The 14,039-nt window shown below is 28.2% G+C and overlaps 1 protein-coding gene and 1 non-coding gene across 2 annotated transcripts in view; both read left to right on the top strand.

Moving 5' to 3' along the window:
- Window positions 1-14,039, top strand: part of LOC145243804 (sialin-like) — a 93,585-nt gene that overhangs the window by 47,554 nt on the left and 31,992 nt on the right. Inside the window, exons 8-9 of the mRNA XM_080106835.1 lie at window positions 4,949-5,098; window positions 8,483-8,615. Coding sequence (XP_079962961.1) covers window positions 4,949-5,098; window positions 8,483-8,615 — 283 coding nt within the window. The remainder of the gene's footprint in view (window positions 1-4,948; window positions 5,099-8,482; window positions 8,616-14,039) is intronic.
- LOC145244210 (U6 spliceosomal RNA) lies at window positions 5,186-5,290 on the top strand. Its single transcript, XR_013862989.1, has one exon. It is a non-coding gene; the product is annotated as a U6 spliceosomal RNA (small nuclear RNA).

Below are 14,039 nucleotides of genomic sequence, written 5' to 3'. Positions count from 1 at the left end.
ACCAATTGAGATTTCTGTATTCACCATTATGGTTGAATCTCTTTTTACTGTTCAATTTTCATTCCAAACAAGGCACAGTGCCACTTTGAAGTAGGGAGCTACTATCAGGGACATAAGTTACAGGGATATTATGAAGGGAGATGAGCAACAAGATGTTTGTTCACATTACACTTGAACTTTTGCATATCAGTACAGTTGGGAAAGTAGAATCCCGGAAGGGAAATTTTAAAATCTACCAATTCTGAGGAAGATACTATTAGAGTAGAAGGCTTTTTTACATCTAGGGATCTCTACTATGTAGGGGTAGGATTTTGCTGCTTGTCGGTTTGTCAGAGGTATTTACATCGAGGGGTACAAGTGCTTGTAGTTCATCAGAGCATTCACAATTAAAATACTTGTAGAACAGGCAGAGGGATGCAATGTTTCATCGATGGGACAGAGGCTGAAGCTTAGATGACAGTTCAGGACCTATCAGGTTGGCGACTCTCTTTTGAACCTTGTCTAGAGACTAGTAACAGATGTATCAGCTCCAATTTTTTAATTTTAATCAATTTTCACCCCAAACAAGGCACAGTGCCACTTTGAAGTAAGGGGCTACTATCGGGGACATAAGTTGCAGGGACATTATGAAGGGAGATGAGTAGCAAGATGTCTGTTCACATTACACTTGAACTTCTGCATGTCAGTACAGTTGGGAAAGCTGCTTGTCGGGGGCATTCACATCGAGAGGATACAAGTGCTTGTAGTTCGTCAGAGCATTCACCACTAAAATACTTGTAGAAAAGGCAGAGGGATGCAACATGTCGTCGATGGGACAGAGGCTGAAGCCTAGATGACAGTTCTGAACCTATCAGGTTGGTGACTGTCTTTTGTACTTTGTCCAGGAGTGACAGACAAGCAGGAGATGCACCAGCCCAAATGTGACAACGGTACTCCATACATGGGTGAATGGTGGCCTTATAGAGGTACAGGATACTTTTAAGTGTAAGTAGTTTTCTAGCACAGTAGAGAGAGCCTACCTTCTTTGCAGCAGCCTTGGCAATGCTCTCAATGTATCTATTCCAATTCATGTTCCCTAGAAACGTTAGGCCAAGGAGTTTAAAGGAAGTACTTTCAGGTAATGTGTTCTTGGCCATTGCTTGGTGGTAGAGAAGGTTTCTTGTAATTATTGAAGGAAACAAGCTTAGTCTTGACAGCATTGAATGTGACCATCCATTTTTGTCATCATTCCACTACGGATTGGAGGTCATCCTCTAGTGTTTCTGTCATTTCCTTGGATGTATGTTCATTTGTTTTCCACTCGTGAGTGGTGTCATCAGCAAATATACCCATCTCAGAAACAATTTTATCAGGGAGGTCATTTATGAATATCAGGAATAATAAAGGTCCAAGGATAGACCCCTGAGGTACTCCTGCATTTATGTCATATTGTGTAGATGTACGACCGTCGAGGACAACTTGGATATTTCTTTTACTTAAGAAGGATTTAATTACATTATGTATTCTGGGCGAGTGGTGGCCTTACAAAGGTACAGGATACTTTCAGGTGTAAGTAGCTTTCTAGCACAGTAGAAAGAGCCTACATTCTTTGCAGCAGCCTTGGCAATGCTCTCAATGTATCTGTTCCAACTCATGTTCCCTGTGAACGTTAAGCCGAGGAGTTTAAAAGAAGTACTTTTATCAGGGAGGTCATATATGAATATTAGGAATAATAAAGGTCCAAGGATAGACCCCTGAGGTACTCCCACATTTATATAATATTGTTTAGATGTACGACTGTCGAGGACAACCTGAATTCTTCTCTTACTTAAGAAGGATTTAATTATGCTATTTATTCTTCCAGTGATACCATATGATCTGATTTTCCTGAGAAGACCATCGTGATATATCCTGTCAAAAGCCTTAGATATATCGAGGGCTACCGCTCTACCCTCCCCTGTTAATGTCTGTGGATGTGCATGTGTGAACATAGAATAATACCAAAGCCACTTAGAAGGAAGGAGGCCAGTGAATCTGAGAGCATGATGTCATTACCAGAGCGAGATCTAGGCAAAGTGCCCCTATCAGTAGCTGTTTCGTCTACAGTTTTCAGTTTTCTGTCCAACAGGGTTTATTCAAGTTTTGTGCCAAATTGTCGGGGAAATTATCCCAAAGGCCCCAAAGTACATATTTTATTTCTAAAGAGACGGGGCAAGTCTTGGATATGTACCATTAGAAGGGAAAATTTCATTCCAACCAAATATAGTAAACTAAGTAATGTTATTTTTATTAATTAAACGTGTATTTAACTAGAACTGTATTCAAGTACTTTCATAATGTTTGATAATATTGTTAATATAAATTAAAGAAACAATACTATATTGTGTTGATATTGTTAACTGTTTATTTTCTTATAAGGTTAAAAAAGTCTACCAGGAAGGTTGAAAATTTAATTTAATTTTGTTTTAGTTTTTAAAATTGTAAACAAATAATTTTTACATGGGAATATTTTTCAAAGTGTTCTCTTAATAATAAATAAAACCTTTCATTGAGTATTTCCAAATATTTTAAAGTCATATGTATGTGGCCTCGATAATACACAGATGTGATGAATGTGACGTACCTGTTTCTTCTGAGTGGATTCGCCAACGTCTTCGGAGCTGGTCCTCTCAACAAAGACACTTGAGACAAACACAAGACGTTGGTTGTTTTTATATTATTTATTCACCTCAGGCGTTTTTTGTCACATCAGACTGGAGTGAATAGGGCACTTTGGCTTGCTCTGTTCTCTGGTTCCATCTGGAAACCGTTGCCTCCTTCTTGAGGAGGCCTTGATTTTCACATCTTGTCTTTTTTGCGTCTAGCAATAAACTCAAGTAAATTAAACTAATTTTCTCAAAATCAGAACCCCTGATATGTCAGATCTGGTCCCCCATCTACCTAGCTTCAGTGCAGTCAACTGGTCGTTCAGTTTGGCACATGTCACAACGCTGTCCTTTAACCCATTCTGCATGTGTAGTGTTCGCTGAACTATCATTTCCCACGATTCAACTTTTGTCATTCTCTCAGCAAATGAGAAAAATAGATATTAAACAGATAAATAGATAGATAAATTGATTCTGAATAGTTATTATCTAACCGGCATTGTCTGGCGATCACACAACACTATCAATAAAAGTGCACAAATGAAAAAAGTCTGGAAACTTATTTAAGGCACCGTTTTATATATATATATATATATATATATATATATATATATATATATATATATATATATAATCTTGAAACAAGAGTTATGAGGCTTCTGGAAGTAAATCAAAGGTCCACTTTCTAAATTTATTGGTGTGGATAACCGTTGGTTCCCATACAGCTCATCGACCTTTTGACCACTTTTGTTTTTAGTGACCACACAGCCATCACATCGGACAAGCCAAGGTCTACTTGATGAGGGTGCCAGTTTCAACACCAGCAGCCCTACCATGGAACAATCCCCTAAAGTTCAACCCTTCCTTAGTAATAATAATAGCAATATGATTCATGAAAGCTATAGCGTCTCAAACTCCACTTCCTCATAGGGTCACCTATGGCGGACAGGTTTAGCACAAAGCATTATTAAAGCATTAAGAATTATTAAACCACCACCACCTTACTTTCATTAATCCTTATCTTTGGGCCTTGATAAGTGGTGACTCTCAAGTAGAAAAAAACAACACAAGATGAGTACTCGATGCAAATGATACCGTCACGTAGCGTACAAAAAAGAACCTCAAACATTGTCTCTCGCTTGTTGTTTTCTGGTCGTGTCTGTCATCAGTGATTTTATTCTTGGCCCAATCTACTCTCACCTGTCTATGTCTCCAATGTTTCCAATCTTTCTCAGGGGACCTTCGAGCTGTGAACTGTCGCAAACTGTCAATAACATTTTTATAGACTATAAGCCAACAAAATTGATTATATAAATTTTTCTTTCACAAAATGAACAACTAAATTAAAAATGGTTGCAGAATCGCTTTTTACTGTGAATTTCACATTGCCTTAAACAAACTGAAAATTATTTTACTTGTTTTGATAGGACTATTGTTCTTTCTTGAGTGTTATTTTTGCAAAGTTTTGGTTGGATTGGCCTTCGACCGTCTTCAGGCATGTTGGTTGTTATTTGGAAAAAAAAAAGAACTTTTCTCTTTTCTTTTCCAAACAACCAAATTCTTGGGGATGGTCGAAACGTTGCACAAGTAACAAGATGAGAACAATAGTCCAATCAAAATAATTAATACAAACAATCAGACCTCATCTAAAAAAAAAATTTAAATTGAAAATTATTTTAAATGCTTCAAATACCTTATATTAAATACCTCAAATACGTCATATTAAATACAGAAAGCAAAAGCCTTTAATGTACACAATTATTCATTCAATATATAACATTCTTTTAAAATTTTAGATTTTAAAAGTTAGACCTAAATAGCATTTAAGTTGTCATATCCAACTTTGATTTTAACTTTTTTGAGTTTTAAAAAAACAACCTTTTCTCTCTTTTCCTTCTTCTCATTTCCCCTTTCTCTTTTTATCTCCCCCTCTTCCTGACTGGTTTCCTAACTTAAAATGTACCAAACATTAATACTGTAATCCTTTTCCCTCTCCCGTTGCAAAACTCATTCATGATAAAATCCACCATAAAACAACAAAAACCAAACACTACAAACTAACGATTGAAGATACAAAAAGTTTGAAGAATAAAAACTTTCTACAAAATAACTGGATGTAACATGAATACTTCTTCCAAAATAACTGGATTCGGCATTAAATAACATGAAAAGGGTTGATATGCTGTAAAACAAAAACAACCAAAGCAAACCAATCTACTTATATATAAAAGTCATTGTGTGTGTGTGTGTGTGTGTGTGTGTGTATATATATGTACGTGTGCATGTGCGTGTGTGTAGTATGATTCATTTTTATTTTGTTTTAGGATCTTGCCATCCCATGGATAGCTATTTTGTCATCACGAGTGATGTGGGCCTTAACGGTGGCACACTTCTGCAATAATTGGGCTTTCTATACAATGCTTACCTGCCTACCAATGTATATGAAGGACGTTCTTCACTTTGACATCCAAAAGGTTGGTCGCTTTTAATAAGTTATCCTTTTCTTGTATATTCGTCAATTAATTATATTAATAATAATAATAATAATAATAATAATAATAATAATACTCGCTTATACATATACTAAAATTGGAACAATACAGAGAAGATTAGTATGGCTTCTGTGCAACGATGACACGCAAATTCGTGAAGCATTCCATATTTTTAAACTGGAACTGTATATTTGTAAGTTAACTCCTCCCTTCCCCAATTGTTTTTTTTTTATTTTATTTTATTTTATTTATTTATTTTTTTTTTGTGTGTGTGTGTGTGTGTGTGTGTGTGTGTGTGTGTGTGACCATAAATTGGTACCACACCAAATAAGCGAGGAGGCTCAAGAAGAATGGAAAGACCGAGGAGAGAAAACACTTGCCAGACCTCTGCTGGATGAGTGCAAAGTGGATTAAGACCTTGGGAAGGCTTTTTGCCACCCAAATTCCAGCAAAGACCAATGGTCGCTGCCAACAAGAAATCAATGGTAAGCGGCTGTTATAATAATGCAAATTCATTAACAATGGTTATCTAAAGATGTGGAGAGTACTGGGAATCTGGGAGGACTTGTTGTCACTCAGACTCCAGAGAATGCCACAAGTTTTTCTCAAAGAGAAATCTTTGATGATGGTCTGTGTCACTACTCTTAATAAATAAATAGTAATGTAATACAAGAACAGACAAGACTGTGTGGGGAAAGCAATACACTGGGAACTGTGCAAACAGTGTATTGTGAATATTTAAACAAATAGTAAAGGCATAAACCGCAGACAATTCTAAAAAATGAAAACCACAAAATCATTTAGGATATGGAAGTAAAACTCATCCAAATAATAAGGAGGAAAGAAACTGACAAATTGTAGATTTTGCCATCCCAGCAGATCACATATTAAAAAGACAGAAAAATGAAGCTTTCCAATGAAGTGAAAGGAATATAGACTATGGAAAAAGTTAGAATAATACCAGTAATTGTAGGAGCACTAGGAACAGTCTAAAAAAAATCTGGAAAAAAGACTAGGTGAAATTGGAATCTAATGGAAGACTGAGACTACAGCAAACGTCGATGCTAAAATATTTTAAGGAAAATCCTTGACTGCAGCAACCAACCCACATAAAATATGAACACTAATCAGTCACTGTGACAAAAATAAAACAAACCAAGGAAACTGAAACTACAAGGTATTTCATCTTTATATATATATATATATATATATATATATATATATATATATATATATATATATATATATATATATATAATTACAGAGCATATAACAAATAAATGAAAAACGTCTATATTCCAAATTTCAAGATGTTGACCATCTTACCATTTATTCCTTTAAGTAAATTAACATGCCCAATTCTTAACAGCAGCTGTTTCATAGCGCAAAATCATTCATTTAATTATTATATCAATCAATTAATTTATTTCACCCTCAATTCATCAGAAAAAAAAAAAGCACTTATAAATTTTAAAACAAATAAATACATATGCGCATGATTACAAGAATGATTTTTTAAATTTATAAGTGCTTTTTCTGCTGATGAGTTAAGGGCAAAATAAATTAATTGGTTGATATAATAATTAAATGAATGATTTTGCACTACAAAACAGTTGCTGTCAAGAATTGTGCATGTTAATTTACTTAAAGGAATAAATGGTAAGATGGTCAACATCTTGAAATTTGGAATATAGAATTTTTTCATTTATTTGTTATATATATATATATATATATATATATATATATATATATATATATATATAATAAAATAATAAATGAATAAAAAATAAAATGAATATATAAATTTTTAAAAATAAGGCATCAGTCACAGCTGATACCAAACAAAATAACTATGAAGAGTTAAGGAGGGCGAGCACTAACCAGAGGGTAAAAAGGACTGGCATCTTGGGGAGGCTGTTGCGATAATGCAAATTCATTTACATAGGTTACTGACAGAGGTGAAAAGTACTGGAAATCTGGAAAGACTTGCTGTCACCCAGACTCCAGGGAACATAACTGGTTGTTGTCAGTAAACAATTTCCGATGATGACCTGTGTGAAAACTCCTAGTGAGTGAAAAAAAATAATTGAACAATACAGAAAACGATGAAACCAGAAACAAAAGGAGAAGAAAAGAAAAATATGAAGAGAAAGAGCTACATGAATGTTTTGTGAATAAAATAGCTGAAATCCTCATGGAAATCCTTGAATGTGGAAACCATAAACTGTGAATGGAAGTTGCAATCGAAATGAAAATGTAGAACGCAACCACATGAATCCAAGGGAACTGAAACTGCAAAAATTCTTATAATCTTCTTCCCAAAAGAAAAGAAAAAGAAAAGCAAATGTGCTGGTTGACTGCCGAAAGACCTATCTTGAAACTGTTTACAATACTAACACTTCACTATCCAATGTTTTCTCTGATAGGTTATTTTCAATGGCATTTAGTTGGTAGAACCATCGCATAAATCCACAGTATTTATATTCATTTTTTTTTTACATGTATTCGTTAAGAAAACTTTGTGAAGATAAATACTCCAAGCTTATGAAAAAATATTGCTTGATTTGTGCAAAACAAAGTAAATGTCAAAAATATGTAAAGATTTTTGGGGAGGTTGGTTATAAAAAGCTTACAAAAATATGGAAATTTTTTGTAAAAAATTGGAAAAAAATGTTAAATTTTAATGATAAAAATATGTGAGTTTTTTTTTTGTATTAAGTTGGAAAAAAATAGACTTTAAAAAAAAATGTTTTGAAAAAAAAACTTACAGGTGAAAATTTGAAAAAACAATTTTTGCTTTGCAGTAAAAACTGAACTCAACTGTTACTGAGCATGCTCAGTAGCAACTTTTTACCATCGTAAACGAAGTTTGAAAAAATAGCAGTGAGAGAAAACAATTGGAATAGTGAAAGGGGTAATTTTGTAAGCAGTTCTTGTCAGCAAGAATTTTAAATGTGACATTCGTTCACAACAGATCCGAATACAAACTCAATATGCCCTAATAAGCAACTTTTTTAAGATAATTCTTCTGGTGGTCAACCAGCACACTTTCACCAAAAGCAAAAAAACAAAACACACACACACACACACACACAATGTGATAGCATCAGCCTTGACAAGTACCACACAAAATAATATTGAAGGGTCAAGAGAGAGAGAGAGAGAGAGAGAGAGAGAGAGAGAGAGAGAGCATTAATCAAACCTCGACTGGAAGAGTGCAAAGAGTATAGGGACCTTAAAAAAGTTCATTGTCATTTAAATCCTCAAACAGACCAGTAGTCATTGCTAGCAAAAAAAAAATCAATGGTAAGCGGCTGTTGTGATAAACAATACTTTTTTGTCAGTTTTAAATGTTTCTTTTGACAGAATGCACTCGTGTCTGGATTACCTTATATACTTCTTTGGTTTATCAACATAATCGGTGGCTATAGTGCAGATTTCCTTCGACGGAAGAATTATCTCTCGACCGGAAGTACAAGAAAGTTAATGAACACCTTGGGTAATTTACATCATTTTTTTATAGTTTACTCATATTCTTGTTCTTGAATTGAAAGCCATGTTACGTTTCAGAAGAGTCGCTGATGGGTAGCTATTCTATACAAGTCTTAGAGATGAAGAATTTTCAGTGGGTAGCTGTTCTGTACAGGTCCTAGATTTATAATTTTGCAGGCAAAGAACAAAAGATCTTTCTCGCATTGACATGAAAAAATTATGTGCTGGAATGCTAAAAGATTCAATATTTTTATGGAGCAATTCTGGTGTCTGATTGGTTGCTAGCAGACCGTGGATCCATTTGATGTGTCAGTTCTTATCGCCAGTCTCTATAAATAGAACCTTCCAATTTTCAGTGATCATATCACTGTATCAAAAATATTGCAAAACTCATTATCTTTCGATGAATTAACTATCCGTAGTGAAATGATTACGGACAAAAACCACATTTATTGATGTCATTTACAAGTAAGGATGCCGGACTGAAGCGCCACTAACCTTAGGTGGATTGTACCAGCTTCCTTCAAAAGAAGGAAGTTTCATGGGAATATCAAATTCACATGCAGTTCACAGTCGGCTGTATATCTCCATTAGAGGAGATGACGATATTAGAGTTTTGCATTTTTTGCGGTGAGGTGTCGACATCGTACCTACAGCATCTAGTATTCTCAAATGGTGACCCACCTGGTGTTGACCAGGCTCAATGTCACTTAATTTTGGTGATCTAGTCGGAAACGGTCAATCAACATGGAAATGCCGTATGCAAGGTTGAAGATGGACAAATCATTGAATGTGTAATGAATGCTTCGGCCTGGCACTTGTTTTTCCTGTTCTGATTGCCCTTTCGCTTGAAAAAAAGTGGCCAGTAACTGATTATATGCAACTCTGATTTCTCTGTTGCTAGTGTCACAGGTGAAAATGCCAAATTCTGACAACCTCCTTAGGCTACTGGACCTCAGAGTTCTCTTGGGTGCTTCTTTACAATAGCGTGTCGTCCTCAGGGTTGTCAGACCATAAAAATATTTGAAGTCAAATCTTTCAGAAAAAAAGGCCAAAAAAGGCTAAATTAATAATTGCAGCCAAATTTTCACAAACTAAAAAGCTAAATTGAACATTGAAATTGTTAATTGCACACGTTGTTTTGCTTATGGTGGCGATAGAAAAATATTATATATTTACATATCATGCCGAAATTAGTATAAATTCCAAAAATTACAAAAAATGGTTCAGTAGAAAAATGAATATAATTAAAAACAGAATTTACAACAAACTTAAGAAAATAAATTTAACTTAAGAAATAAATTTATTTAAATAACGCTTTTTTTGTAGAATTAATTTATTAGAATAAAATTTAAATAGAATGTTAATTTATTTAAATAACGATGATTTTTTTGAGTTTTTAAAAAATAAGATTTAAATAGAATGTTAATTTATTTAAATAACGATGATTTTTTTTAGTTTTTAAAAAATAAAATTTAAATAGAATGTTAATTTATTTAAATAACAATGATTTTTTTGAGTTTTTAAAAAATAAAATTTAAATAGAATGTTAATTTATTTAAATAACGATGATTTTTTTTGAGTTTTTAAAAAATAAAATTTAAATAGAATGTTAATTTATTTAAATAACGATGATTTTTTTGAGTTTTTAAAAATTAAGATTTAAATAGAATGTTAATTTATTTAAATAACGATGATTTTTTTTGAGTTTTTAAAAAATAAAATTTAAATAGAATGTTAATTTATTTAAATAACGATGATTTTTTTGAGTTTTTAAAAAATAAAATTTAAATAGAATGTTAATTTATTTAAATAACGATGATTTTTTTGAGTTTTTAAAAAATAAAATTTAAATAGAATGTTAATTTATTTAAATAACGATGATTTTTTTTGAGTTTTTAAAAAATAAAATTTAAATAGAATGTTAATTTATTTAAATAACGATGATTTTTTTGAGTTTTTAAAAAATAAAATTTAAATAGAATGTTAATTTATTTAAATAACGATGATTTTTTTGAGTTTTTAAAAAATAAAATTTAAATAGAATGTTAATTTATTTAAATAACGATGATTTTTTTTGAGTTTTTAAAAAATAAAATTTAAATAGAATGTTAATTTATTTAAATAACGATGATTTGTTTGAGTTTTTAAAAAATAAAATTTAAATAGAATGTTAATTTATTTAAATAACGATGATTTTTTTTAGTTTTTAAAAAATAAAATTTAAATAGAATGTTAATTTATTTAAATAACGATGATTTTTTTGAGTTTTTAAAAAATAAAATTTAAATAGAATGTTAATTTATTTAAATAACGATGATTTTTTTTGAGTTTTTAAAAAATAAAATTTAAATAGAATGTTAATTTATTTAAATAACGATGATTTTTTTGAGTTTTTAAAAAATAAAATTTAAATAGAATGTTAATTTATTTAAATAACGATGATTTTTTTGAGTTTTTAAAAAATAAAATTTAAATAGAATGTTAATTTATTTAAATAACGATGATTTTTTTGAGTTTTTAAAAAATAAAATTTAAATAGAATGTTAATTTATTTAAATAACGATGATTTTTTTGAGCTTTTAAAAAATAAAATTTAAATAGAATGTTAATTTATTTAAATAACGATGATTTTTTTGAGTTTTTAAAAAATAAGATTTAAATAGAATGTTAATTTATTTAAATAACGATGATTTTTTTGAGTTTTTAAAAAATAAAATTTAAATAGAATGTTAATTTATTTAAATAACGATGATTCTTTTGAGTTTTTAAAAAATAAAATTTAAATAGAATGTTAATTTATTTAAATAACGATGATTTTTTTGAGCTTTTAAAAAATAAAATTTAAATAGAATGTTAATTTATTTAAATAACGATGATTTTTTTTAGTTTAAAAAAAATAAAATTTAAATAGAATGTTAATTTATTTAAATAACGATGATTTTTTGAGTTTTTAAAAAATTAAATTTAAATAGAATGTTAATTTATTTAAATAACGATGATTTTTTTGAGTTTTTAAAAAATAAAATTTAAATAGAATGTTAATTTATTTAAATAACGATGATTTTTTTGAGTTTTTAAAAAATAAAATTTAAATAGAATGTTAATTTATTTAAATAACGATGATTCTTTTGAGTTTTTAAAAAATAAAATTTAAATAGAATGTTAATTTATTTAAATAACGATGATTTTTTTGAGTTTTTAAAAAATAAAATTTTAATAGAATGTTAATTTATTTAAATAACGATGATTTTTTTGAGTTTTTAAAAAATAAAATTTAAATAGAATGTTAATTTATTTAAATAACGATGATTTTTTTGAGTTTTTAAAAAATAAAATTTAAATAGAATGTTAATTTATTTAAATAACGATGATTTTTTTGAGTTTTTAAAAAATAAAATTTTAATAGAATGTTAATTTATTTAAATAACGATGATTTTTTTGAGTTTTTAAAAAATAAGATTTAAATAGAATGTTAATTTATTTAAATAACGATGATTTTTTTGAGTTTTTAAAAAATAAAATTTAAATAGAATGTTAATTTATTTAAATAACGATGATTTTTTTGAGTTTTTAAAAAATGATATTTAAATAGAATGTTAATTTATTTAAATAACGATGATTTTTTTGAGTTTTTAAAAAATAAAATTTAAATAGAATGTTAATTTATTTAAATAACGATGATTTTTTTGAGTTTTTAAAAAATAAAATTTAAATAGAATGTTAATTTATTTAAATAACGATGATTATTTTGAGTTTTTAAAAAATAAAATTTAAATAGAATGTTAATTTATTTAAATAACGATGATTCTTTTGAGTTTTTAAAAAATAAAATTTAAATAGAATGTTAATTTATTTAAATAACGATGATTTTTTTGAGTTTTTAAAAAATAAGATTTAAATAGAATGTTAATTTATTTAAATAACGATGATTTTTTTGAGTTTTTAAAAAATAAGATTTAAATAGAATGTTAATTTATTTAAATAACGATGATTTTTTTGAGTTTTTAAAAAATAAAATTTAAATAGAATGTTAATTTATTTAAATAACGATGATTTTTTTGAGTTTTTAAAAAATAAAATTTAAATAGAATGTTAATTTATTTAAATAACGATGATTTTTTTGAGTTTTTAAAAAATAAAATTTAAATAGAATGTTAATTTATTTAAATAACGATGATTTTTTTGAGTTTTTAAAAAATAAAATTTTAATAGAATGTTAATTTATTTAAATAACGATGATTTTTTTGAGTTTTTAAAAAATAATATTTAAATAGAATGTTAATTTATTTAAATAACGATGATTTTTTTGAGTTTTTAAAAAATAAAATTTAAATAGAATGTTAATTTATTTAAATAACGATGATTTTTTTTTAGTTTTTAAAAAATAAGATTTAAATAGAATGTTAATTTATTTAAATAACGATGATTCTTTTGAGTTTTTAAAAAATAATATTTAAATAGAATGTTAATTTATTTAAATAACGATGATTTTTTTGAGTTTTTAAAAAATAAAATTTAAATAGAATGTTAATTTATTTAAATAACGATGATTTTTTTGAGTTTTTAAAAAATAAAATTTTAATAGAATGTTAATTTATTTAAATAACGATGATTTTTTTGAGTTTTTAAAAAATAAGATTTAAATAGAATGTTAATTTATTTAAATAACGATGATTTTTTTGAGTTTTTAAAAAATAAGATTTAAATAGAATGTTAATTTATTTAAATAACGATGATTTTTTTGAGTTTTTAAAAAATAAAATTTAAATAGAATGTTAATTTATTTAAATAACGATGATTTTTTTGAGTTTTTAAAAAATAAAATTTAAATAGAATGTTAATTTATTTAAATAACGATGATTTTTTTGAGTTTTTAAAAAATAAGATTTAAATAGAATGTTAATTTATTTAAATAACGATGATTTTTTTGAGTTTTTAAAAAATAAAATTTAAATAGAATGTTAATTTATTTAAATAACGATGATTTTTTTGAGTTTTTAAAAAATAAAATTTAAATAGAATGTTAATTTATTTAAATAACGATGATTTTTTTGAGTTTTTAAAAAATAAAATTTAAATAGAATGTTAATTTATTTAAATAACGATGATTTTTTTGAGTTTTTAAAAAATAAAATTAAACAGTTTGTGCAGATGCCAATAGCTTTTGCGATTGAAGAAATTTAATCAATTTTTGGTGAATCCTAGTTAGATCAATCAAATCTATCAAATTCAGAAAATTGATGTTCATTTTCAACAATTTCGTATATTTCAGTTGCAGTTATCTCCCTTGATTTCGATCTTGGAAGGATTAAATTAAAATCACAACTTTGGAATTTTTGTTTTTAATAATTATTTTTCTAATGAACCATTTTCGTAATTTTTGGATACCACATCACCAATCTACACACGCACACAAAAATAACAATAA

Source organism: Euprymna scolopes, chromosome 22 (assembly GCF_053919585.1).
Source record: "Euprymna scolopes isolate OS-2025 chromosome 22, ASM5391958v1, whole genome shotgun sequence".
NCBI lineage: Eukaryota > Metazoa > Mollusca > Cephalopoda > Sepiida > Sepiolidae > Euprymna > Euprymna scolopes.
This window is presented reverse-complemented; position numbering and strand designations above follow the sequence as displayed.